The sequence below is a fragment of the Scomber japonicus genome, chromosome 4, assembly GCF_027409825.1.
Source record: "Scomber japonicus isolate fScoJap1 chromosome 4, fScoJap1.pri, whole genome shotgun sequence".
Taxonomy (NCBI): Eukaryota; Metazoa; Chordata; class Actinopteri; order Scombriformes; family Scombridae; genus Scomber; species Scomber japonicus.
Genome location: NC_070581.1, coordinates 12,957,140 through 12,984,688, shown reverse-complemented (window position 1 = coordinate 12,984,688; position 27,549 = coordinate 12,957,140). Strand labels below are relative to the sequence as shown.

The window sequence follows — 27,549 nt, the reverse complement described above, 5'->3', positions numbered from 1 at the left end:
AACATCTGGTAGGCACTTCATTCACTTAACAGAGATTAATGTGGACTCGAGTTAAGTGCCTTTTAATTTATTGTTGAAATCCTGTTTGATTTACAAATCCAAATGCCCTCTGCCCTTATGGATATTGGCTTTTTTTTCCCCTGATGGCATGGAAATTAACACAAGTGTCAGTAAATCTACATACATGAATCTCACACTAATGACTATTCAATTAATGTTTAGTCAGCATGAGCACTTGTAATGTTTTACCACGAAAACTATTAGAATGCCCACTTAAATAAGCAATGATTTAGAAAAAGTCAATTTTTGGCCTGTGCAATGGAGGTCAGAGGTCAGCGGGGTCAGAAAGCAATTGAAAACCTTGGTTACAATTAAATCATTTTTAATCACAAGTTTTTACATAAATTGTTTTGTATTTAACTGCACTCATGTTAAAATAAAAATGGTTGACTCTACTGCACCAAGTGTTATTTGCTCAGAAACATCAATCCTGATTGAAAGTTCACCTCTACAGGTGCCCTCTCTCCCTCCTCGTCCCTCTAACTCCTAACTGTTCAGACGATACACCCTGGAAAACCTTAGCTGTCTTTCTTCTCTCTGGTCATCTTGATCATGGTCTCTGGTGATCTGTAGAGGAAGATCAGTTTCTCAAACAGAGTCTCCTCCAGCTCCATCTCTCCTGTCTCCCGCACCACGAAAATGTCTGTGCAGAGCTTCAGGACCCGGTCTACACACGGCAGCTCCTCAAACATGATGGACCTGGAGATCCCGTTGAAGAATTCCCTGACGAACTTTCCGATGACCAGCACCACTGACATGTACAGGCCTACAATGCTGAGAGAGGGTGGACAGGTGCAAATCAGTGTGTTAATGGCCATTTTAAACTTCAAAAGAAGGTCTCAAGTCCACACTAACTTCCTGACAGACACCTCATTACTTACCCGTGTCCTGCCAGGAAGCCCACACTGGAGGGGCTGACTTTATCATTGAACACCACTATCTCGATGCTGTGACATTTGTGTTCGGACGAGACGAGAACTGGAGAGCACTCTTCCACCACCCACCACTGTTCTGCGTCCCTCTCCAACGTCCCGTTGGCCTGCTGAAGTTTGATCGACATGGGCCTGAAGAAAGACAGCGCCAGGTCTGGACGGTCCGAGTGGTCTGTGGGAGGACACGCATCAGGTTAAATTAAACTGCACAATTTAAACAGGACTGACATGTAAAATCCCAAACAGTAAGAGAGCATAAAGAGATGAAGATTCATCACTGCCAATATGAAGTCCCTTAGACAGTATGATGCAGTTATGATATACAAGAGAATCCCTTGTTGTGCACTGCAGTAACTAACCTACTTTCATCCTGGTTGCCATTTTGGACTCTGGTCCTTTGTTACCTCTGATGAACTTTGGCAGCAGAGAATTAATGATCCTATAAGACACAACAACATAGTTAAACACCATTTAATTCAGATATATTCAGTGATGGTACACATGAATGTCTCGTTGGTAAAAGCGTTTAGAAATAGTTGCTAACATACTGTACTCCCAGTCATGTATGTAGAGTTATGCTTATTCAAGTATTTTAGGTATGAGTTCATCTTAATGATAGTCAGTAGTAAGGAAACTGCATTACAACAAGAAGACCTAAGAATAAAACCCAACTTTAAAAAACAGCTCTTTGTGTGCGTTGACTGCAACTCACACAGGTTTACTGCTGTTGCCTTTGAGCATGTTGACGATCCCTTCCATCATGGCCTTGTCCTCAAACTTCACAGTGTGTTCTCCCATCGTCTCCACATGCATTGATATGGATGCATTCCTGAGGAGGATATGAATAAGCACAGGTGCCAAAGTTTGCTCAAGACCTCGAGGATGGTGTTCATTTCAGTGTCAGTGGTACTCTAAGTTAAACCTGAATGAAAATGTATTCTAAAATGCAGAATACACTTAATTAAGATATTATAATTAATTATAGTACATAAATGACCACAAATACAGGTACACACAAAACATGATTTTGTACACATATGCAGTCTTAGAGTACCACTGACCTGAGCAGCGTCCAGCGTAAGGTCATGTATATGTGAGAGGAGTTGCTGAGCTCCTGTATCATGGCCTCTCGACTGGCAGGGCTGATGCTCCAAAGCAGGCTGGCATCACTCTTGATCTTAGCAACAACAATGTCATCGGCCAGATAGTTCATTATGAACTGCATAGCACCCTATGAGACACAATAAAACCATTCTGTATTTTAGAGTGCCACATTTTAAATCAATCACATATGAATGCATCAGTGCAATGCAATCCCTCCTCATGACGTCCACATTTAAATACTGTATACTTATACTAAAAACAATTACCATGATACATTTAACAGTTGTACTACCCTACAGTTCATATATTTAATTAACTGAACAGTCTTCCTCAGAAAAAAGGAAGGAATCCGCCAGAGGAATTGAATATGCTCAGTAAGTGCATGAATACAGGCACTAAACAGCATAAAGAACAAGAATCAGCAGTGTTAGTTTTCCTAAATGTATTCTGGTCATAGAATCAAATTTGATAAAAAGGTTAGAAGGGTTGGTCTCAGTTTGATTTGTTTAGTGTAATGAAGTGCATCTTACTGGATATGTTGCGTAGACTTTGGTCAGTTGGTTGAATCCAGCTTCTGAGTACGAAACCAAGTTCTGCTCCTGGGCACTCATGCTGAACAGAGGCTGTGAAAACACACACAGACACACTGGGGAGTAAAACATACATCGACACCAGAGGAGGACATTGACAACTGCACAGTTGGAGGGCAAATAAAAACCTAAACACTGGTATAAATCATGACAATATTCAAGACACCACACCTGAATTTCTTTATTGTATCACTTTGAGCAAAAAGCACCTTAAACTAACATGAATCTCTGTGTGGATATTATCAGCGACTTAGCTTCATTGTTTTACAAAGCAAGCACTCAAACACTTAAAAACCTCATATCCTGAGATGCTGAGCTGGATGGAGACGTCCACGGGCTGATTGGTCACTCCGGCTGCTGATTGGACAAGCGACATGAAGAGGAGCGGGAACCAGATGATGCTGATGAGAGCGAAGATGATGAAGCCTCCCATCCCATATTTCACAACCTTCTTCTTCTTCTGCCCTGGATGGTGGGGGTATTTCTGGAGGAATTACAAGTAAATGACTGTAGTTCATTTTACACGCATTATTATTCAGTGTAAAACTATTATTTTCTATATCAATTCACTCATTTTGTCTTTAGGATATAAAATCTCAGAAATAATGACATAACTTATCAGAGCAATGCATTCAACTTGTTTGTTGTGCCTTAACATCAGTAATAAATCAGTTGATCTATAAGTGCTCATATTATAGATTGATAAATGATCAGTCAATAAGGGATGGTGAGAGAACATGGATGGGCGTTTTCCACATGAAAACAAAGCATAGGAGTACAGAAATCTAAGCAACAGTAAATACAAATCCTGTGTTTTAAGGCAAAGAATTACTTACGTATTTCACCTTTAATGTAAATTTAATCCGTTTGAGCATGTGGTATTTAAATAACAGGGGTCTATCAATAATGAGCAACACACTAACATACCCACCCACAAACGCACACACACTTACTTTCTCTGACTCCCTCCAGCACTTGAGGATAAATATGTTAGCATAAATGTCTTCAACACAAATCCAACTGGACAGAGACAGAGTGGTGTCGGTCCAAACCCAGTCCATCACCGCCCTCAGCTCCGTCAGGAAGGGAACCATTCGAAACCTGGAGGAAGTACAGTGTATTGATTGCATATAGCGTAATGTGTAAGTAATTATTGTAGCAAGACATAATTTTCGTACCCTTGGAAGAGGAAGAGGTTTAGGTAGTTGTAATTTTTGGTGAGGAAGTTGCCCAGAATGCGGTTTGGGTAGCCACATTTGATCTGGTAGGCAGACAGGCCGAAGTAGATACACTTTACAAAGTACCACAGCTGAGCAATAGGGTTCCGGTTGAACCTCCTGTAGAGCAAAAATCAACATGATCAGAGAAGAAGGCATGAATGAAAATATCTTGTCTTGAGTTGATCAAAGCGTTTCATAATCAATAAGTAGTTTTAATTCTGAACGCCATCATAATTTATACCATAAGATCTGACATTTTTTTATTTGTTTATGTGGTGACGCTGCACACTTGTAAACAGTGCTCAGTCTCAAGGTTAAATAAATAAATTAATGAATGATTGAATTTTGATTTCCACAAGCTTGGACGAATGAATTCAACAAGTCAACTGAACATATGAGGAGAATAAATCCAGTTGATGACCTCTCGGTGACCCCGGGGAGGATGAAGAACATCCAAAAGTGTATGCCGAACACCAGGACCACTTGGAAAACACACTTTCCCAGCAGGGACTTCTTCAGGTAGAGGGCTCGGTCCACTATCATGGTACCGAACTGCATGAGCAGCATGACCAGGAAGGCTTGAGGGACCTGGTCCTCCGACAGGGACTCTGTGATGTCGACTGCTGCAGAGTATTTCTACAGACAAACATCGGCATCATATACTGTACAGTAATAACATTAATGTGTGTGTATATTCTTGGTTTTATAAGAAATATTGCACAGTCTTACCCCAAAAGCCCAGTACCCATATATGGTGACGATGAAGTTGACTACATCGATGAGAAACATGAGGGCGTAGACGTCACACACGGGACTGTAATCTGGGTGGATGATGTCATAGAAAAACTGTCTTATGGGTAAGTAGATGTGAAGAGCACTGTAGAAAAGAGGCAGAATCCAAAAGAGGCACTGGTTACAGAGTCATGGACAAAAATAAGTGAATGTAAATGAATGTACAAACACAGTCGCTCCTTCTAGACACAATATCTGAACCATAAACAAACCCCAGAAGAAAAGAAAACAACGCACACTTCTATGATGGTAGCTTTGGATTGTAGCATCCTCTCTCTCATCTGCTGTCTGATCCTCTGCTTTCTGGTCAGTGGAGCCTTGTGCTGGTGCTGTCTCTTCTTCTTGCTGCTCTGCTTCTTGGGATTCACCTCTTCAGTGGAAAAAAAGAGAGATATCGTAGTCATATTATGTCATTAATGTCCCTCTGTCATGAGAAAAAAAGACAACAAACTGCAGGTGCGGATTCGGATGTATTCACCAGATTCTGCACACTCTCCCCTCCTCCGTCTACAGAACATGGAGGTGGTGGAGGTCTGCAGAGGGAGGAACCTCAGCCGGCGTGGAGCTCTTCCTGTAGTGCCCATCTTATCTCCTCCTGTCATCTTCTTCTTGTCTGCCTTCTTCTTCAGCTTCTTGAAGAAATCAGGCATCTCAACCTCCTTGTTGTCCCATAATCCGTGACACTGTGTGGACACATTATACATTAGATTTTTGCCAAATTAAATATATATGAAAAATACGATCGACAAAAAAGACTATCTCCATGGCAATGTGGCTAGTAGTCTCTTACAACACATTCAGCAGCAGATACATTTCAATGGTAAATTCTATGACTACCTTGAGGATAGAGCGGTGGAAGAACAGAGCGAGCAGCTGAATGAGATCAAAGAGGACATAGCCATCTTTCTTCTCCACCCCAATGATGTTGGGCAGGGCAAAGGGCCGCTCAGCGTTGATGCCTCGGTAGGCAGAGGATGTCCAGGGGAAGAAACCGAACTGGAAAAAGTACTTCACCACAACGGTCAGCTGAGAGAAACAGAGGAGAGAGAGAAGAAAGTTAAAACTGTATAATTATCAGTAAATCAGGATTAGAAGCTAACTTAAGTCCTTATTATATAGACCAGAGTTTTGCTATTTGAGTGTAAAAATTGATAAAAAATCAGATAGTTTCTCAAAAAACACATTTCTGTTCATGTATTTTTCTGTACTTGGACTTGGATATGGAACTAGTGATCCAAAAAATAGACATTTGGAGAAAATAAACCCTCGTGCTTGAAGATTATGTTTAACACACCACACCTCTGTGTAGATAATGGCGGTCATCCAGAAGCGTTTGGTGGGCCGGGGAACAGACAGCATGGCCCAGAGGAAAATGAGGATAGGCAGGATGAGGGAGAGGAATGAAGCCGACACGATGTGGTTGAGGATGATGACAAAGTAGCATAGCATCTCCGACTTGGATACCATGGTGTTGTAGAGGGCAAACAGCAGCTTCAGCGGCCTCGGCAACAACAGGAAAAACTTATCGGACTCTTCAATCTCGTCGTTTTCAAACATACTGCAGGAAAGATGGAGTGAAAGAAGGGAAGAAAAGACAGTGAGGAACAAACAGAAAATGATCTTGTCCAACACTTTTTAAATTACACATTTTTCTGCATCTACTGACTTGTTGAGCAGCAGCTCGCTGGCAGTGAGGTTTCTTGTGTCCTGACTCAGAGGCCGGGGCGATTCTGTGAGATCTAGACTCTCTCTGTCACCTTCCCTGAAACCCAAAGAGGTGCATTTTGGGGAATCAGGACATTCCTCTTCTTCTCTATACTGTGTTTCCTTGTCCATCTCTTCCCTCTCCTCCTCACAATCGTCATCTTGTTCCTCCTCCTTGTCCTTCTCTTCTGTCTCCTCTTGTTCTTGCTCATGTTTCTTTTCCTCCTCTGCGTCCTCCTCCTCCTCCTCCTCCTCCTCCTCCTCCTCCTCTTTTTCAGGCTCTTCCGTCTGAAGGGTGCCTTCCTCACAGCTTTTGAGAAAAATAGAATCAGAAATATTTCTTTAATTTCAACAATCAAAATCAAGGAAACACTGAAAGTACCAGACATAATTACCCTACAATATAAAAAGGTATAAATTGTGATATTCTGTGTAAATCGAAAATACATCATACAATATAACACAAATTATGTATATGTAACTTGAATGAAAGAGCCAAATGAGGCACTACTCTCCAAAAAAAATCAAATGAGTAAACAATGAAACAAGCCCCAATGACCCAATTGCAAGAAATATAGGAGAGACGGGCTTGCAAAGTTTGCGTGAGTCTAGATTTATCATAGAATACACCTAATTTACTTATTAACATAATTACGTCAATTACTTGTGCTGGTGATCCAGGACTCCCTCATAACCCCACAGCCCAAGTCTGTGCATAAACAAATTTCTCCTTCACCTTGGTAAAACTTCATCGGACTCAAAGGAGTCCATGTCAAAGTTGGTAGTTTTGAGGAGTCTCCGTCTGAGCTGGTCAGCAGCCGACATCACAGTGGGAGGTTCATCCAACTCCTCCTGGGTGGGCTGCCGGGAGCCCAGCATCGTCTCGTCTGTCATACAGCTGAAGTCAGCAGGAGAGAGAGAGAGAGAGGATATAGGGTATACAAGATCGTAAAAGAGGACGTAGACTGTGAATATGTTGTTTGCATCTGTATGATTGGCTGACAGGAAAGAGAATGAAAACATAAGAGAGGGAAATATTTGACTGACTCAGCATTCTGTAACCCACCTGGAAATGCTGCTGCCCCAGGACACTTTGGACGCTTGATTCTTCAGCTTGGCGTAAGCAACATTTGAGGAGGGGATGGCAGGTGGTGAGCAGGGAGGGGGCATGGATTCATCTAAGTCATCCTGAGATGACAGTGTGTTCTGACGGGATATCCAGTTTTCATAAAACTGCTTCACACTCTCCTGGCTCACCTCTTTTCCCTGCAGAGCCAAGGAGCGAAAAACAGTGTGTGTTCAAACTATACCTCCACAAATTAACTTTCATGACTAGTGTATATTCACATTGTACCAGCCACTAAATAGATTATCATTGTTTTTTTGACTGGTGAGTGAAGCAAAACTACCAGGTTGGATTTATTTGTGTCCAAATTCAGCATGTAAAACATCAATCTGACATTAAAGAAATAAAGGGTTTCCAACAATATTATACATTTACAGTTTACAGTATCCCACCTTCTTCTGCTGCTGGCTGAGTAAAGTTCGCTCAAAGCACAGCACCTTGGAAATGGCTATGTGATCTCCACAAAATGAGTTCAGACCCTGCGTCAGATCATCAAGGAGGGACTGGAAGAACACCCAGCTGAATTTCACAGTGTTAATGAGTCGCTGCAGAATGTTTTCTGGAAGGAAAGGACGAGTATACAAGTGAATCCAGTATGAATATATCAGTCCAGTCCAGGTTGTTTCTGCTCTTCATTTACAGTTTTACAGCTGATGCTTTGTATTACAGCTATATTCACATCTTTGAGTGGTTTGTTGCTGTAATGCATTCACTTCTTTCATTTTGTTTTTCACCTGAGGTGCTCACTGTCTTATTACCTTTTTCCTCCTCTACCTCCTCCTCCACGGTGCTTTCATCCAGTTCATCCTCACTAGAGTCTGTTCGCTCAATACCTGGGAAAAAAAAGATTTTACTGTTAATTCAATCATGCTCCAAAAACACAATGGTCACATTTCCATAAAACTTGTGGTATGTTTTCATCTCTAGGAACATATTCGATATCCTACTGTTTACCAAACATGTCGCTACAGATAAATCCTAATGTTTTTGTTGATCTGATCTTTCCACTCAAGCCTTCATGTCCACTTTTACACAGGAAATACAGAAATATAACTGCAATACTGAATGAAAATTGACCAAGTCCAACTTCAGAATCTCAATGTTAAATTAACACCAATATAATTTTAAGGAATTAAATATTACATGAAACAAACTTGTCTTTCATAGTTTGCCACTCTGACATTCAAATTCAAAGTGACCTGATTCAATTAAGGTGCACTACAGAGATAGATGAGGTCCTGTTATGTGTTGGTCTCTCACCCTGCTGTTTCTGCAGCTCTTCCTTTGCTCTCTTCTTCTCCTCTTTCTTTATTTTCTTCTTCTCTTTCTTCAGATCCTTCAGAGCTGACTTAGAACTAGTGGCCCAAGCATCGTAGGCCAACTGAGATATCGGAGACACAGACACACGACTCAGTCTTCATGAAGCAGCTATAATCCTTGAGTATGTGAATGTATCCTTTTTCATTTGTAATTGATTTTCATCTGTTGGTTTATTTGCTCTCACCTGGAAAGCAGATTTCTTCTTTGGTGGTTCTTCCTCCTCTTTCTTCTCTATAACATCCTCTTCTTCCTCCTCACTGTCACTCTCAAACAGGTGGTAGCCACAGTTGTTTTCCACTGTGTGAAACAGAGCATTGCATAGAGCAAAAAACAAGAGCAGTTTGTTGGGAAAACAACCCAGAAATTAACTTAAAGGAAAATAGAGCAATTATCATTATTTAATCTGTTCTGTGGTGTTGCTGCTCACCTCCAGGCTGTGAAACCCAGGGCTTCCACCATTTTCCTGCATCCCTCTTTGCCTTCTCATCATCACCTGGAAAACACAGTGTGGTAAATTTGTCTCTACTATTTGCTGATTTTCTCCCTTCACATGTTAAAGATTGATAAGATCCATAGTGTAAATAAGTGACATCATAACTCTTCATTATATATTTGGATGTAGTACAAATCATCAATGACCAAATAACAACTACTGGGACTGGAAGATCTGTCCCAACCCAAAAGAACAATATTTTAATGGAGTGTGTCTATATAAGTGCGAATGCCTGCTCATGCTTTTCTGGTTAATTAACAGCAGGAACAAAAAATAAACCCATGTGAGTTACCTGGAGTCACCTGCTCCTGATCAGCAGGAAGTCCTGGTTTGTCTGCTGGTGCCGGCCGACCCTTTTGTTTAGATTTGATCTTCTCCATCCTGCAGGAAGGTAGTGCAAAGGTAAGTACAGTACTGACTGTTCACCACTTTAAAGAGAGGGTAAATGGAAGGCTGAAAAGTGAGAAGTTTACATGTGTCTTACTGTTTCTTCAGTGTCTCCACAGATTTCTTCTCCATTTCCAGTCTGGCTGCAACCTGCTTCTTCACTTTTGCCTCAAACAGCTCAGCGCCCCTTAGAGGAACAGAGAGGTAGAGGAATATGATTAATTTAATCTGGTCATTTACTGCTGCTTGTGTTTTTATTCTCCTTATTGAGTGGTCTGTGAAGCACTTTAAGACTTTGTTTAGGTTGTTTAGGGGCTCTTATGATAATTATTATCTACTATAACAAAATGACAGTACAACTTAAAAAAACAATCATTACCCCTTGCTTTCATTTTTGTTGCTTTTAGGTATGTTAGGCACCTAACCAGGAGTACAGACCTGGAAGCCAATATCTTAGAGGCCTTGAGGTCAGACACCACATAGAGGAAGTAGTAACTGAGGAAGACCCTCCTTTGGGCCAAGAGGACAGTGAAACAAATTGCATCCCACACAATGCCAGCCTCGCCCTCTGGTAGCTCACACTCATCGTCAGGATCAGCTGTAACACACAGAAGATAAAAGAATAACTCACTGGTAACTTTGATAGCACTCTTAGATGGCATAAATACATTCTCAATTTTATTCCAGTTACCTGTTCGTATCTACTACAGTCAATAATTCTGATTTTAGTCCATCATGAACCAGGGCACTAACCTCACATTTAATATTATTATCAACAAAATGTGAAGCTTTCTCTAACCTTAATCACAGCTATAAGATTACATCTTATACAAATATCAATATATAATCACCCCCAAACTGAAACTCAGGTTGTAAAATGTAAATTGTGAAAACTTTTTATATGGATGACTACTTCCAACATGTTTCATGTATGACAGAATATACTGTGACAGGACATGGTGCTAAACTAGCATATACAATGGATATAATGTATATTATTTGAAAGCAATATAAGACAGCGGCAGTTTTGATATAATCAGGCAAGTACCAAGTCACCATTTATTAAGGGGTTTACAAATTATACATAATGGCTTCACAGTATCATAACATGCATTTTTTCTTTTAATATCCTTCTATAACACACACATACACTACAAACCAAAGAATGAAGGTGTCAGTTACATTATCTTGTTACAGACACTTACGGACATCGTAGCCTTTGATGGTGCAGAACATGCTGAAGGCCTGAATTAACCAGCAGCCGTTCTTCAGCAGGCTGTCCAGGTAGGCACAAGAACCGAGCTAACACAGAAGAAGAAAGAAATGACAGAAAGAGACCAGAGGAAGCATTACATTAAAAATAAGGCAATAATCGATAGTATAAGCTGCTGTGCTGCAGTAACTCACAGACAACAGGTTCTTCATGGCGATCACAAAGCAGGTGTAGCCGATGAGCCAGTCCCACAGTCGCAGTATGTATCTGACAGGCTGCATCAGCACACTGCCTCCAAACAACATGAAGTAGAAACAGGCCACCAGGTAGCCTAGACAGAAGATATTGATCCTTGTGGTGCCGGTGATGAAGATGAGGCAGAGTACCAGCCAGAAGAAATAGCTGAATACAAATACCTTCACCATGTCAAGGTAGCACCTGAAAAAAACATTGAAAAGTGATTTCTTGCACTACTGTGAAAAATATACAAGAAGCAGAGATTTACAGCTTCCAAGAACTACACCAACAACTCTCTCAACACTCTTTCTCTGTATTTAAGGGAAAAGACAGAGACATTTTTTGGGGGAGACAGAGAAAAGCAAATGCTGTAAAACAAAGTAACGGTTTGTGCTTCATAAATGACATGAGAGATTATCAAAAGTTTTACAAGTCAATCGACTAATTGCCTTCAGCACTACTTTGTAATGAGATTGTTACAGTACACATATCTCAAAACATCAAATCCCACTTATATCAAGTGCTGTATGTGTTGATGGATTTCATGGGTTTGAAATTACATCATCCTCAGTCCATTTCAAATTTAAAAACTAGTTTAACTTTAGACAATCAAACATACAACATCCACCAACTTCATCAACCATTTCATTTATTTTGACTGATGCCAAAATGTTCCATAAGGAAATTTTTGTTTATTGAGTTAAAATATATTCTGTCAGCAGCGAGATGTCAGAACTGAGACAGTGAAATGAAGCCCATAAAATGAAGGCACTGGTCTATGATCTATACTCTAAATGGAAGACGTCTGGGAGTGCTTATCCAGCAATTTCAGTTTACCAGAATAGCTTTCATGAATTTGCACGTAACACGTATAAATTAATAATCTAATTCAACCCCCGTAATGCTCCTAAAACAATCACAAACCAGCGTGATGGACTCCCAATTCTCCACCGGCAGATCATAACCTACAAGACAGGAAGCTGTTTAAAGAGATTAACTAAGTGCTGGATTATTGAGTTCAGGCTGTTTCCTGTTCTTATCCACAGTATTCATTTAGATATGAATGAGTCAACTTCATGGTGAGGAGAAAATAAATCAAGCATCATATTTTTTGATGGTATAGATAACATAGACATTACATTTTTAAATAGACATCTACTCTTATTTTAAAAACATCCAAGAACTTGATTTCAGAAAAAGGCTCCCCCGGTCTGTGTTTCCTTTTACTTCTCTATAAAATGTAGAATATAAAAAAGTAAAATGTAAGATCTGAAGAGCAGGGTGGATATTCCTGACCTGCAGTGAAGAAAGTTGCTGACAGGTATGAACTGGTTGAAGGAGCAAGGATCCAGACTGCGGCTGATCTCAACGTTGTCTCCGGCCAGTAGTCGCACTGCTGCTCGGTTCTCCTCCTCAAACACCTGCCACTGCAGAGAGGAGCAGAGCAACAGGAGGTGGTCGTCTGCAGAGAGCAGGAGAGAGAGAGGGGAAGTCAAAATCTGAGGAGAGGAGAGGAGAGGAGAGGAGAGGAGAGGAGAGGAACTCACAGAATATGAATGAAGGGTTGGGTTTCATGGCGAAGTCGGGAAGGTAAAACCACTTAATGACATTTGAGGTCAAAGGTTGAACAGTGGTCCTCCAGGGGTAATCTGGCAAGTGAATAGAATCATCATTAAAGTAATTTATCAAGCAAAAACAAACAATCTGGTAACATCATCTTGGCATTTTAAAAAATACTTTTCTGGTATTTATCAACGGATCAATTTAACCTTTGATTAACTGAATAACTGAAAACATATGTGACAGATTAATTGTTGCAGCCCGGGTCTGAAGTGAAAATCTTTCTTTTTTTTAGCTTTGTTGAGTTTGATATCTTTCATGCTACCTTACCACACAGAAAAAAATAAAACAAGTTTTCTTGTACTGGATGTAAATGATAGTTTCAGAGATTCATACCAACACAGAAAGCAGGAGGGATGCCGATGCAGAGAAGGTACTGCAACACCATGAGCCCAGCTGTGAAGCAGCAGTATTTAGGCCACACCTCCCCGATAGCTTTCCTGCGTCGTCGTGACAGGACAGCCAATAAGGCGCAGGAATGGAGCAGGGCATAGAAATCCATCCTCTGACCAATCACGTTGACGGCCACAATTAAACTCATCTAGGAGGAAAATGTGGATTTATGTTAAGATATCAGATACATTAAACAGTGAACAGATGTTAAATATGCAGCTAAAATGTACCTCAAGCCCAAATTTGTAGAAGCAGAAGTTGATGAAGTATTTGATGCAGGGCAGGATGCCGTGATCCAGGTGCTGCCGAGTGATACCTTGGAAGATGATGCTGAAATGCGGGGCCTTCAGGTTGTTACGGAGACGGAAGAAGAGCTGGTGGCGATGGATAGTCGCCTCGAACACCAGCAGCCCCAATACCATCAGATGATTCTACAACACAGAATACACAGTACACAATCCAAAAGTAAGATTAGGGGAAAATGTTGGAAATGTTTTAATTTGAGACTTTTTGCAAATATTGGAAAGTATTGGATGTTTTCAAAAACTAACCTAAACTCGTAGATGAACACCATGTGTGTCTCTTTAATTAAAAATGAAGTTAACAATCATGTCATATGTATAATTATATCTGAAATCTGATCTTTTTGTGCCAGAGTCCACTTTCTCCAGTCATACTAACCACAGTTTCAATTCAATTCAAATCACTTTATTTGTCCCCAAGGGGAAATTTGTCCTTGTTGATCCTCTAGTAAAGATGAGTATGTTAAAGCCCAAAGCTGTTACTTGATTGTATAATTGAACACAAAAGTGTGATGATATTTGAAAGCTATACATTTTCCATGACTGTAACTTTGGCCTAGGTTTTATCTTACCCTGAGACAGGGGAGGATCTTGCCCTCACACTTGAGCAGCGCTCCACACCAGTAGATGGGGTCCACAGGCTCGACATAGAGAATAGACCTTCTGAGCAGCTCTATCATGTTCCCCCTTATCTCCACTCCATCATCCAGGTCCGAGCTGTTGGAAGGTACCAAGCCCTGAGATACAAAAGACAAACATGTGTAAGTGAGAAAATATGTATCAAGCTTGTGTCTAAGTCTGAACGATGATACTTGGAGTACATGACAAAAGACAGCTTATAATTTGATTGCCCGAATTCAAACTCCAAGGCAAGATAACTGTTACAAACACACACAAAAACTTACAGCAGTGCAGTTGGAGGAGTAATCGAGGGGTTTGATGACTTTGAGCTGGTAAAACATCTTGCACACCACCATGACGCAGGCCCACACAGCAGAGATACTGGATGCCATAGGTCGTAACCGTGGAAACGGGAGTGCAAACACCCACAGAACCAGGAAAAGCAAGTTCATCAGAGATACCTGTGAAAATGGAAACTTAAATATATGTATGAACCTTGAATATAATACTTGATCTGAGCAAAATACCAATAAATTAGATTAATTCTTTCCCCAGAAATACATCAACCGAATCATTAACAGCTGCAAATGATGTCTTCTATGGGTTGGTTTTACTTTCTGAAATTAAATAAACTATTTTAATAACCATCAAATCAGCACTGAGAAAACCAATAACATCCCACCTCTTGTAGTGACACCCAGATGATGCCAGTAGACACTAATTTGAGGCTGTGGAGCTCCAGCAGTCTCCAGATCAGCTCCTGGAGTTTGTGGAGTCCTGACAGAGCCTGAATGAGCAGCAGGCTTGCCCGGTCCACAATCAAAACCCATTTGTCCTCACGACTGCTGGTCTGACTGGTGGTTTCTGGGAGGAAGAATGAAATTAAGGTCAGTGGAAAACAGCATTAGATATAGCTCCTATATGGCTGATACAGATTTTTAATGGCAGGATGATCCACTATGATATGTTGCAATACCTGTGTAACTGGAAAACAACCCAAAACTGGGGAAATTATGTTAAAAAACAGGAATAATAAACTATATCTATATCTATATTCACTGTGTTTTCTGTTTCACGTGATTTCATGTGTTCAGAGTCCAAACCTGTTTACCAAATACAGCATTTGCACAAATTACTGTCATTAAAAAGTAGAAAAAGGTTGAACTGCCAAAAAGATGTACAGTTGCAGAGTCAAATTGTCTGGGAAGCAAGGAAAGATCTCTGCTTCATACCAAGCCTAACAATTTAATCTGTGGTACGCAGGTTCGATTGTCAAAACAGCAAATTACTACATACAATTCATCATCAGTACTCATAGGACAAGCTATATTTGGAGCCAGTGTATGACTAAAATACTTGTATAAAGAGCATGCTCTTGTTGCAAGAGAACTCATTATTATATAATGGCATATCAATTATTTCTCTCGCTTGTAATTGACCCAACAAAGAGAGAGCAGAGGCATTTCCCTGAGCTGCAGTTACCCTCTCCTGTTGTCTCCTCTTTCTCCTCAGCTCCGTTCTCTGAGGGGGTCTGCAATGTGATGCTGTCCAGAGTCTCTTTGCTTTTCGCACTCCCAATCTGCTCCTTCAGAAGTCTGCAGGAACACATGAAGCATTTTTTATAGATACTTATTAGATACTTTTTAGTTACTTATCAGAAAACCAGAAGACTAAGTGGGTTCAAAATCATGTTTTACCTGTATGTACACAATGGTTGATTTAAATTGAAATGCTACCCTTGAGTGCTCAAAAACCTATTACTCGTCTTTATTTCTAAATACATGAATTATATTCCAAATAAGCATGAAACAGTATATAAACACAAATGCTGATTAATTATAGTAGAGAACAAGGATAAGAGTCAAACAGGAGTCTCACCTTTTCTGGAGCTTTTCAATGTTTTCTTTAATGCTGGGGATTCAAATAAAGAGGAAGGGTATTACTGAAATGTACACTGACAAACTAAAACAGCACTTATTGTATTCCTTTTAAGACACACGGGCAATATATTTACACTGTGTGAGGAATCCCTTTCTGGTTTAAACACGTCAAGTTATGTCAACTGGGAATAAATCAACAGTGTGAGACAGTTAATCATGAAGAGTGTACTGTATAAACAGAGCAGTACACAAAGATGACAAAACATTAACACATGGCTCTTACTTCTCAGATATCACGTTGACTGAACTTCTGATTTCTTCCTCTCTGGGTGGAGAAAATTACAGATTAGACAACTGACACAACAAGGGATATACACTTTGTTCATCATTCAACTAGAATTTATAAAGCATATACAATAACCAGAGAAAATAACTGTTTAGCATCCAATTAAAAATGGCACTTCAACCGAAAAAATGTGCACTGCACTGGTTTATATGACACAAGTATAAAAATAGAGAAGCAGTAATGATTTTTTCCCTCTATGTACATGTTTTGATTAAGAAGTGTACTCAATTAGAGCTACTATTTTAACATAGTATAAGTGAATCATTTCATTACACATTTGTTTCTTTTCCTTTCCTGCATGCATTCTTGCTGTCTCACCTAGAGTTCTCCCTGACAGGTACATTATCCAGGTCAGTGAGAGTCAGGAAGTCTGAGTTGAAGTAATGTAGCTGGAGAATACAAGCCAACAGAAACACAGCAGGAAGCAGGATGCGAGCAAACAGCTCAACCGTGTCATATCGCTCCAAACCCAGATCACGAAGACTGGAGAGTCAGACAGAAGAATTCACCATCAGAATTTTCCTGCTTCAAAATGAGCAAAAAGTATTAATTAGATGAGTAAAAGAACACACACAGTCCTACTCACCCTTCCTCTGACATGCCCATGATCTGTCTGAACAGCCCAGACACACTTCTGAACTGATAGAGGTAGATGAATATCAACACCACCATTGAGTAACCGACCACCACCGCCCAGAATGTTTTTAAGACCCGACGCCACACATCATAACGGACCTGAACGGTGAGAAAACACACAGAAAGATACCGTATCTTTTTTTATCAAGCTACAGATCTTGACATTAATATTGGAGCGGCAGGCATTGAAGTAAAATTTGTCTCGGCAGTGATTCTACCAATGTGCTAAATAATCAATAAAACACAGCTTATGAATTTGACAGTGTTTGAGTTTGCCCTGATTGTTAAATAAGATACTTTTTATGATTAATATCGAGAGTGTTACCTTCACTCCTTCTATCACACACTCCTGTGTGTAAAACAAACAACACAATGTTGCTGATGCTGTCTAAACAGACAAATAATGTTGTTTTGTCTTACGTCACCTCCGAAGCCATTAAGTCTGCCTGTAAGTGCATGTTGTGATTGTAAAAGGTCAGCAGAAACATAAGATGGCAGAGGAAAACCCGCAAAACAGAAGCAAAAATGTTTTTGTAGGTGCTTATGATTCATAATCAATACTTTTAACAGCAAAATAGTATCTATCAGTGATGGGTAGGCCATCTGAGTGTGGCTGTGTGTGTGTGTGTGTGTGTGTGTGTGTGTGTGTGTGTGTGTGTGTATGTGTGTTGTCGAGGTTTATATACAAGCTGGATGTGTTTTGAACCTTTTTATGCGCAGACAACAACAGAATAAATTACTTATGGTGATTTAGGCGTTTACACATTATGGTATAAGATGAACCGGTAACTATAGTTTTGCATTAGGCAATGTCTCAACAATAAAAGCGGATTGTCTCTCCACTTATTGACCCTTGCAATCTCATTATCACATTTCCATCATTTTTCAACCCTGCTGTGTGTACATCGACTCTACTTCACATATATAGTCTGCATAATAGACAATATTCATATCAAGAAGCCATTTAACATAAAGAACATAGTTCATATACAAGATGACACATACTGTCATCTAGAGGTTATTGCTTCACTGGAGAAGCTGAATAACTTGAGTGCTACTCGTCCATCAGTTACATCATTTCATAATGCACACAGACTAAATCTACAACTAGCCAGATCACTGAAATCAATCGTAGAAAAATCCCTTACCTGGTAAAGGACAACGCAGAAGAGGAAGAGGACAATGTAGAGGATCTTGTAGACAACCACCTGATCAAGACAAGATTAGGTAAATTTGTACGGCCCAATAAATAATCATTTTTATGGTTGATTGCAGTTTCCCAAAGCCCAAGGTGTCTTGTTTTGTCCACAAGCCAAAGATATTCATATTCATATTTTTACTTTTAAAAAGGTGAGAATATGGTGAAAGATGATGTGCCCTGAAGCCCTCAGCAGAGTCATTTAAACATATAGTTTATATATACTATATCCATTACGGTAAACAGAATTGTAGTTTGCTGACTTAGCATTGAAACCTCATTACTGATGCATACATGCATTTTCTCCAAAATCAGACACAAAGCAGCAATGTTGGAAAAGTCTGACAAAAATACAGTACTCAAAAGTTTGGACACACTTTCCCATTCCCATCAATGAGAAAGTGTGTCCAAACTTTTGACTGGTACTCTAGGTAATGACCATGATAAGTTTTTAAGGTGCTGTCTGTCGCTACCTTTCCAGAGAAGCTGATGATGAAGAACATGGAGCAGCAGAAGAGGATCCAGTATTTCACCAGTGTCCCCTTCACTCCTGAGATCAGCATTGCTACTATAGGTGATGGCTGGTTTTCTTCCTCTAACATGGAGGAAACAAAGAAGAGAAGTATGAGGAGGAGGAGAAGGGCGAGAGAAGATAAGAACAAACCCAAAAGAATCAAAGGAAGGAAAGATATTATGAAGGAGAAGACTAAGGGGAAGAGGGAGAGCAAGGATACATTTTTGTTTAGCATGCATCATTATAAAAGCAATACAAAAATAAATTACGTTGCATAACTTTGACTTCAACCAGAGATTCCTCCTTCAAGTTCTGCTCCTCCTGTCTCTCCTTCAGCTGCTGACGAAACACCAACCAAAAGCTGAAGCTGTAGAAAACCTGCGGCATATCAGAAAGAGAAAAAAATACAATCAATTCAATATAATCTAGCAAGCAAAATTAAGTTAACCTGTTCACTTAATAAGTGAACCTAAGTGTCATACTAATATTCATGTAGTTATTAGTTACTTAACCATTGGATATTTCATCTTATGAATGCCCTATAAGATATATGTAATTTGGCTAATTATTATAATGTTTGTTTTGTTTTTTTGCAGACACAAGGGTTGTTTGAGGTTGATGTACAGCACCAGTCAAAAGTTTGGACACACTTTCCCATTCAGATCAATGAGAAAGTTTTGACTTTAAACTTTTGACTGGTACTGTAGCTATATGTTTGGGGCAGTGAGGATGGGGATAAGGGTGAAGGGGAGTCTATCATTGTAATTGTACTAAAATCAAATAGGAAGATATTACCCTCCCTCCTCCTTACCTTTGCCCCCAGGTGGATGCAGGGCGCAGGGTGGTAGCTGTTCAGGTCGAAGTCTATTATCACAGCCGGGGGCAGGCCGGGGTACAGCTCGGCCCGGCTCAGTCTCAGCCCGCTCAGGAAGCCCAACACCAGCAGCACCGTGCCGTAGATGGCCAGGAACGGGGCTGACATCATAGCATACCGGCGCCGGTCCCGCATCATCCAGATGATACACGACCACACCAGCAAGGCAAATGTCAGCCAGTTATTGTAGGTGATACTCCACACCTAAAAACATGGGTTGATAAAGTGACCAACCAGCCAATGGTCAGTTAACTGCTATAGGTTGACATGACTGAAATGTACAAATTTACTAAAGTACTAACATTATTATTGTGCTGTTTCCTACCAGTCTTCAAATATTTGGTGTATTTTGGTTGGCTAAAGCACCAAACAGCAATGATAATGTCATGCGCAGGTAGCTATTTATAACGTTGTAATTGTAACTCATAGCTATTTGGTTTGACAGCATAATTCATGCTAATTAGCTACCATGGCTATGGTTAGACTATGCTAAATTTACCTGTTGCCTAGTTAGTTTAACTGTCCTCTATCAACGCTGATGTTTAGTGGATTAATCTCCAATTTTGCACCACGTACACTTTTGAAAATGTGTTAAACATTGAAGCAAAATACCTAACAGTCGTTTAAACGCACTTTCAGTTTGTGAAACATTTATTATGCCTATGAAAACTGAAAAAAGGAAGATTTCACTTAGCTTTAAAGTTAGCTTAATAATTTCACAGAGTTCTATGCCTTTCAAGAGATTCCCTTTACATGACCAACAGTCCAAATCCAAAGATATTAAGTGTATCTATAACTATCATATGACTTGGGACGTCCCATTTGAGAAGTTGAAATCACATGTATGTAATTTTTTACTTGAATAATGACTCAATAATGATTAAAATAGTTTCTGATAAATGTTATCATCCATCAACTAAAACTAATCTTTCAGGTTATCTTCTCTGACTGCTTACACAGCACTCATAACACACCAACCCTTTTTAGATATAATTTTCTCCAGTGCACCTTCATGATATTCACAAACACAAAGCTTTTATAAAATCAGTATTAGTATGTAGTTTACCATCATGATGATAAGAGCGCTGACATAGCTGTGTTTTTGCACCAGTCGTCCAAAGATGACCAGACCACTTGGGCCTGAGGGGGGAGGCGAGGTTTCTGTCGGAGTCTTCGGGACCTCCTCACTCCTCTCTTCCATTTCATCCTCACTTTCTGTCTCTAGTAGAAGGAAGAAGCAAAATGGAATTAAAATAAACTGTTAATTACATTAAGCCCTGGCACTAAAAAACTACAGTGGACAAACCAAATACAGCCCTACAATACCTAAAGATTTGCAAGAGACAATAATTTGGCATATTTTCAGTAGTGACACAATGTATCTAGGGACAACTACACAAGACTACACACATAAGAAAAATCAGAAGCAGTAAAGCTGTAGTTGCTGTAACTGCAAAGGCCATGTTCTTAGATATTTTGAGTGTGATTACCATATGATGGTGAGTCTTTGCCTTCATACTGTGGTGGAGAGTAACAGTTTGTGTACCCTGCCCCTCCTAACAGAGATCCCAGATCATTTCTATGGACGTCTTGCCAGGAAATGCTCGTCATTAAGATCATAGGCTGAGGAAAGAGAGCACATCATGCTGAAAGTGTAGATCAGACATATATTTATTCAAGTAGATGGGGGGGGGGGAGTAAAAAAGTGTCTAAGAGTTACTCCCAGAATGTATATTACCGTCAACCTTAATTATCATTAAAGTTAAAATGGCTTACTTCATCAGGTAGATAGGTTTCATCATCTGTGCTGCTCAAAAGCTGAAAAAAGAGAAAATCTTCTGTTGGGACTTGACTGAAATAGTGCAAGATGACAGCTTGAAATGGGTTAGCAGTGATAATATGAAAAATGTCATTGTTGTCATAGGTTACCTCCTGCTTATCCCCTGAAATGTACATGACTCTGGAGAAGCTCAGGGGATCATCTGGACTTTCTATTAAACTCTCACACTCCTCACCATCAACAGTATCCTGAGAAACACAGAAGCTGTTAAAAGCTTGTTATGGAAATTAATATCAAACAAATAATGTACAAAGTTTAATAGGGTTGCATGTTTGTGCATACAAATTACACACATATGCATTTGCCCCAAGGAAGGAGGTGGTGGTGACAGTATTAAAAGCAGTAATAATTGAGTTTTTGCCCACTTGGGGGCAGCAGATACAAGTTGTGAGCACAAATACAATGTCATTACATTTTAAGTTGATGTGTTCGATATTTAGTAAACAGTTACTCAGGTACACATCTGGCAGTTACAGAGCAAAATTATCTTTAATTTGGATTCCTGTCTTTGGTTATCTGATGAATGTAAGTCTAATATTCACTCTGCTGTAGGTCTGTGGTCTATTTCAACTCCTGAGGGAAATATCTGGCTCTCTAGCTCTACCTTTATGTTCAAAAGATAGTCGATAAGAGAGTCTGTTTGCTGTTTGATGCTGGACAGGTAGGGTACAGTGGGTTTTTCACAACTTCATCAGTTGAAACAACTGCCTGCTCTATCATTAAACATTGTTGTTTAATAGATTATTATAAAGACATTGTTGATAGCCACTTTAACTTCTGATTTTAAAAAGTAACCCTGCCCCACATACACACTTACAAACCTCCTCTGTCATATGAACCCATTTGTGCAGCAGAGCCACCAGTGTGTAATACAGCAGCAGCAGGACCAGAGGGTTGATGAAGTCCGGCCAGATGACATGTGGATGCAGACGAAGAGTGTACGGGTCTGAGCTGTTGGTTCTGATTACTCCTGTCATACCAAACAGTCTGGGACAGGTAGAGAGGAAGGAGCATGTGATGAAGAAGGAGAGCAAGGTGAAAACTTTTTTCTTTTTTTCTGGCAAAAATATGTGCCTTTTCTCAGCTTGTCTTATAAAGTGAGACGTAAATATAAACATTTAAGCCATAGCTGAGGCATGTTAAGATATATTCAGAACAAATGAAAACATCTAGTATTTCTGTATTACTCTTCAGGCTGGTGTGGTACATTCACATATACATTTACCACAGTTCTAAAGTTGCGGAGCCAAAACTGGATTCTTTCAGTTCATTTTTCATTGTGTATAATCCAAAATCCAAAGATTGTTTATTTTTCAGTGCAAGAAGCAGATTCAAAATTGATGAATTTGAGACCTGATTCTACTCAATATGCATGAAAATATTTATTTTATTTTATTTATTTATTTTAAATTTCTGCTTGCATTCATAGTTTTTGATTTGTAAGATTAGTAACTAACATGAAATTATTGATATATTTAATAAAAGCACCAGATCAGTCCAATATTTCAGTCTAAGTCTATTTTTTTTACCACTTCTGTACCTGGCGTAGACATCCTTTGGTGGCACAAGCTGCTGAGATAGGGGCAGCTGGTAGAGGTACAGTGCCAGCAGGTGTCCTCCGCTGTAGATGGCCATCATCACACACAGGGAGCTGAAGAGGAGCAGGCTGATTGAGCGGCTGAACACCCACCACCATACCAGTCCAAGAAATGCACCGAAATACACGGCCGAGGTGAGAGAGGGCAGTGTGATTCCTGGACACTCACACACACACACACACACACACACACACACACACACACACACATAAAAACAAAGTATGACAAGACAAGAGGAAAATAATGTGAATTACACTGTATTTATGGACATTGTAAAACTATATTAAACCTGCACACACACACCAGCTGCTGTATTGTACCTGCCAGACCCAGCAGTATAGTCACCACCACTTTCCCTGCTGTGTTCATGATTGCTGACAGCAGCAGCCTCATTCCGGCTGCAAACACTATCAGCTTCTGAACAAACTGGGGCGGACCCGTCTGAATCGGTACTGTGCTCTCATCCGAGCTGTCAAAGGACGAGCCCTCACTCTCACTTCCTCCCTCAGACTCTGTGTCAGAGGTTTCCACTTCCTGCCAGACACACAAAGCAATCAGATGGATATCACTATGCATATTTCATGTAAAGTAATTTGTAGAAGTTGATGAATGTGTTCATCATTACCTCAGGGTCAGAGGGCGGGATTCCGTTTTCATGGAGGTTGACTTGGGGCACAGGGCGCACTAGCTTTTTGCACAGCCTCACTACAAATAGGACAGAGAAGCAGAGGCCCACATCTGGGGCCAAGAGGCGCACAATATTCCCCGGATCTACCAAGCTGAATCTGGAAACACACAAGCAATTACTATAGGTTTGATCTCTTACGAGGTAATTCATATTCAGTTGCCTTTATTTTTTGGAAGCATTACATTATCTGTTCTGCTTTGGCATGTAACCAAAAATAAAACAGGTTAAATGTTATTGGTGACAAATCTCAACGTCAAGTTTCACTCCTCAATGAGGTGATTTTCGTACTTCACTCAAATGAACTAGACTATAAGCTACTCATGGTATGACTCGGAAAATGGTCTACAGTAATTAAAAGACGATATGACTCAAACTTATGGGATATAAAAATGCGTGACCACTGATAAGTTCCTTGACAATATTTAAGTAAAATGTAAACGCACCTCACAATACCCACGTGATAGAGGAAATCTTCCCAGGGGCCTCTACCTGTTAAAAAAGTGTACGGTTAATTGTATGTTATGTTATTTTCCAAAAAAAGGTCTTTATTCCCCTAAGTGTAACGTATTTGTTTTTACCATGTGGAGGGATGTAGGTGAAGGGGATCTGCATGAAGCACTGCAGAGACAGAAAAATCAGACTAGTGCAGACGACCACTCGCAGGAACTGACCTGTTTTACCTGAAGAAAGCAAAAAAAGTGAGCGGAACCAGGAGGTAACAAAAGGAAAAGTGAACAAACCAATTTCAAAGTCATGTAATTTATAACAAATATACTGAACATTGTTGGGATTAACAGTAACTGTCATCCTCTTTTACTATGCAGAAAATAACAAAGGCAGAAAAATGTCATAAAATAAAATATAAAAATAAAATATATCGAAGTTATATGGAAGATTAATCACTCTTCAGCATGTTTATTTTTTTCTATTTCAGATTGCACAAACTGGATTGGATTTTAGGAAATTATTTTTGCATTATTTGCCACACTGTGTTTGCTCACACTTTATTTTCCCATTCTACTTCATTTCACTTTTATAATCTTACAAAAACCAAACATACCACTGTGTGTGTGTCATTTGGCATAGATCTGATATTGTACACACACACTCAATAATTGATGGGCCTGCGCTTCTTTTCAAGACATTTTTCAGTCCAATATTATTGTCGTAACAGCAGTATTTTTAATTGAAGTGGTTCTGTCTATGTGAGCACTTTTACAGATCAATAAAGGTAAAAAAGATAATGAACAAAAAAAAGACATTCATTTGGCTTTAATGGTGACACCTGATTTAGAGAATCACTAGTTTGAGATTAGCCAGTAGTTAACTTGAGAAGGACTTAATACACAAACCAGCCAAAATAACTTGCCATACCTATCAGTGTGTGTCTGAGCAGAAGCAAAACTCTGAAAAATCACAATTTCTCTATGGCACACATTTATTATATTTCATTAAAAATAAGAATCGTATGCTTAAAATTGGTCACTTTCAAAAAAAAATGCACCAATTAGTTTTTTTAGTCTTTAGAGTTTGATGCTTGCAATCAAACAGTTGTAGATATAAAGCATTAATAGCTGATGTGGCTCAACATCAGCTGAGCCAGCAAATGTGGTGTGGATTTTTACTAAAAGCTTCATTTCACTTAAACCTCTCTGCCAATAAAAGGCCAATAATAACAACACATACACACAAGTATAGGTGGACGCACAAAAACCTGTGAACCAAATGCACACACACACACACACACACACACACACACACACACACACACACACGCACGCACACACCACTTAGCCCAAGCAGATCATATTAGGGATCTATGAAGCTTTCAAATACCGGCTGAAAGGCAAACAATTTTTAGATGGCGGGATGGGAAGTGGAAGAAAGATAAAAAATGCCATCAGAATGCTGACATCACATGTTTTAATTCCTCACTGTAATTACCAGGCTATGTATAATTGATTTGACCGTCCCAACCGCATCCCCTTTTACAAAGTACTTTTGAGGGAGGGGTGCTGATACTTTAATTCATCAGAATGCAGTGATCAATACAGTGAAGGCACTCACACACATGGATGCTCACACATACACACACTTTTAGTCATACTCAGTATAGTAATACTACTACTAATAATGATAATAATAATTTCTTCACACTAAACTTTGATGGAAAGTTTATTTGCATCAATTGTGCTGAATTTTGTCTTAAATATGCAACAATTTAACTAAGCTGCCAAATTATTCTGATATTTGAATGTGTTTTTATGGACATAGGTCAGTAACCCGTGCATGAAAACACATGCAGATGAAAAATAATATATATATATACATGAAATTGAGGGAGGAACAGAGACTAACTTCAAGCTCAGCATTTAAAGCTTTACACTTTGAGATTTTCTCTTACAATCTAAGTCTAATCAAGAATGTGGAAAATGATTGAAATCAAAAGTCTGATTTGTTTCTGGAGCCAGTCTCACCTCTCATGGTGGCCAGACTGGGGTTCGGCAGCAGTGGCAAGGTGAGCAGAAACAGGAAATACACCAGTGATAGACCATTGTAGCGGAATGAGGAAGCTGATGTGTAGAGGAGAGAACACACACAAGTCTGATTGATTGATTTTCTAATGAACTCAGCTGTCCACAAAAATCAGACCAGGATATATTCTGCTAGCTTTTTTAAAACCTATTCTGATTCTATAATTGAAATCTTTGAAAGTCCTCCACTGTGGGGTTTTTTTACATTGTATTTTAATGTTAGACACCACATTAAACAAGTAGAGCTTCATTCCTTGAACCAAATCAGTGACATCATTTTTTCTGTAACTGGACTATGACATCAAATGGCAGATGTCTTATACATTTCTGTAATTAGGTCTATATTTAGTTACTTTTAAAAACTTTAAGATGTTGACTAGAATTAGAAATAATGTGTGAGATGCTCGGCGGCACAACTTGTGTTTTGTGATGAAGAAACCGCTGAACTTCAGATAAACTATCAGGAAACCTCATATCTGTCTATATGGTGAGTAACTGAAGAAAAAGGAAAATGTTATATATAGTATACCTATTCATTCATCACGGCGGCATCACAGCAGCAATTTATAACACATTTTAGGGTCTCATAACAATTACATAACAGGAAAAGCAATCTTTTAACACTTCTAAAACACTTGAAAAAAATGTTAACTTATCCTTTAAAAACACATCTCTATAGCTCATGTATCATAAGATATGATGACTTTTAATAGAACACCTTAATAATCATTGAGATTGAATCAGCATTGTGCATTTTCTCTGTACTATTGGGTTAAAGGACAGTTGTCTGCAATAGTAAGCGCACGTCTAGCGGGACAACAATAACCCATCTCATCAAATAACAATTAAATACTAAAACAACATTTTAACATTACACATGAAGTATTTAAGGAGTGAATAGAAGCAGATCAACTAGTTTGTCTGATTTATTTCTTCCTGAACTTAAGCAGTTTTTACCTTTTTATAAAACCCTTAATTACACTGTACACAAAATGTACAATAGAAAGGAAATTTGATTCAGTAGCACTTTTTCATGCACAGCATCTTCACTGAGCCACCTATAAGAAAACATCAGCAACACATCACCTACTCTGATTTCAACTCTGACATATTAAGATCTCAAACTGCTGCAGAAATACCATTTGTATATTTTATCTAAGCGTAATATGAGCTTTCACATCCATAGTGAAGAAAACTGCAGAAATGTCTATCCTATACGCAAAAATGTGTATGAATAAAATGATTAAACAGATATCAACTCACCAGCCAACAGGAGCAATGGCAGTAATAAGTTATAGAGCATCCCAACCAGGAGATCCCCCGCCAT

General features: G+C 39.4%; 1 protein-coding gene across 1 annotated transcript; it reads right to left on the bottom strand.

Moving 5' to 3' along the window:
- Positions 1-578: 578 nt before the first annotated feature.
- si:dkey-11f4.7 (piezo-type mechanosensitive ion channel component 2) lies at positions 579-27,549 on the bottom strand. The gene is made up of 56 exons (XM_053316881.1): positions 27,486-27,549; positions 26,166-26,261; positions 24,267-24,368; positions 24,132-24,177; positions 23,626-23,785; positions 23,321-23,534; positions 22,943-23,156; positions 22,212-22,389; positions 21,492-21,590; positions 21,339-21,380; positions 21,053-21,185; positions 20,629-20,783; positions 19,500-19,766; positions 18,958-19,066; positions 18,648-18,769; positions 18,125-18,184; positions 16,927-17,075; positions 16,659-16,823; positions 16,278-16,319; positions 15,993-16,025; positions 15,597-15,709; positions 14,797-14,978; positions 14,399-14,575; positions 14,066-14,230; positions 13,422-13,622; positions 13,135-13,339; positions 12,726-12,827; positions 12,475-12,640; positions 11,136-11,379; positions 10,934-11,030; positions 10,167-10,326; positions 9,826-9,915; positions 9,634-9,722; positions 9,276-9,341; positions 9,033-9,145; positions 8,789-8,909; positions 8,287-8,361; positions 7,921-8,087; positions 7,469-7,668; positions 7,139-7,300; positions 6,365-6,712; positions 5,998-6,256; positions 5,536-5,724; positions 5,177-5,381; positions 4,936-5,068; positions 4,636-4,783; positions 4,328-4,542; positions 3,865-4,023; positions 3,640-3,787; positions 2,982-3,170; positions 2,627-2,719; positions 2,054-2,223; positions 1,705-1,821; positions 1,352-1,431; positions 942-1,164; positions 579-834 (listed from the first exon to the last, which is right to left on the bottom strand). The coding sequence occupies exons 1-56, from the start codon at positions 27,547-27,549 to the stop codon at positions 579-581; spliced, it is 8,277 nt and encodes a 2,758-aa protein (XP_053172856.1).

Coding starts and splice junctions, on each gene's coding strand:
- si:dkey-11f4.7 (XM_053316881.1), bottom strand. CDS start 27,549: ATGGCGGGGGATCTCCTGGTTGGGATGCTCTATAACTTATTACTGCCA. Junction 16,320..16,658: donor CCTGTCAGGGAGAACTCTAG/GTGAGACAGCAA, acceptor TTCTCCACCCAG/AGAGGAAGAAATCAGAAGTT. Junction 2,224..2,626: donor AAGTCTACGCAACATATCCA/GTAAGATGCACT, acceptor TGTGTCTCATAG/GGTGCTATGCAGTTCATAAT.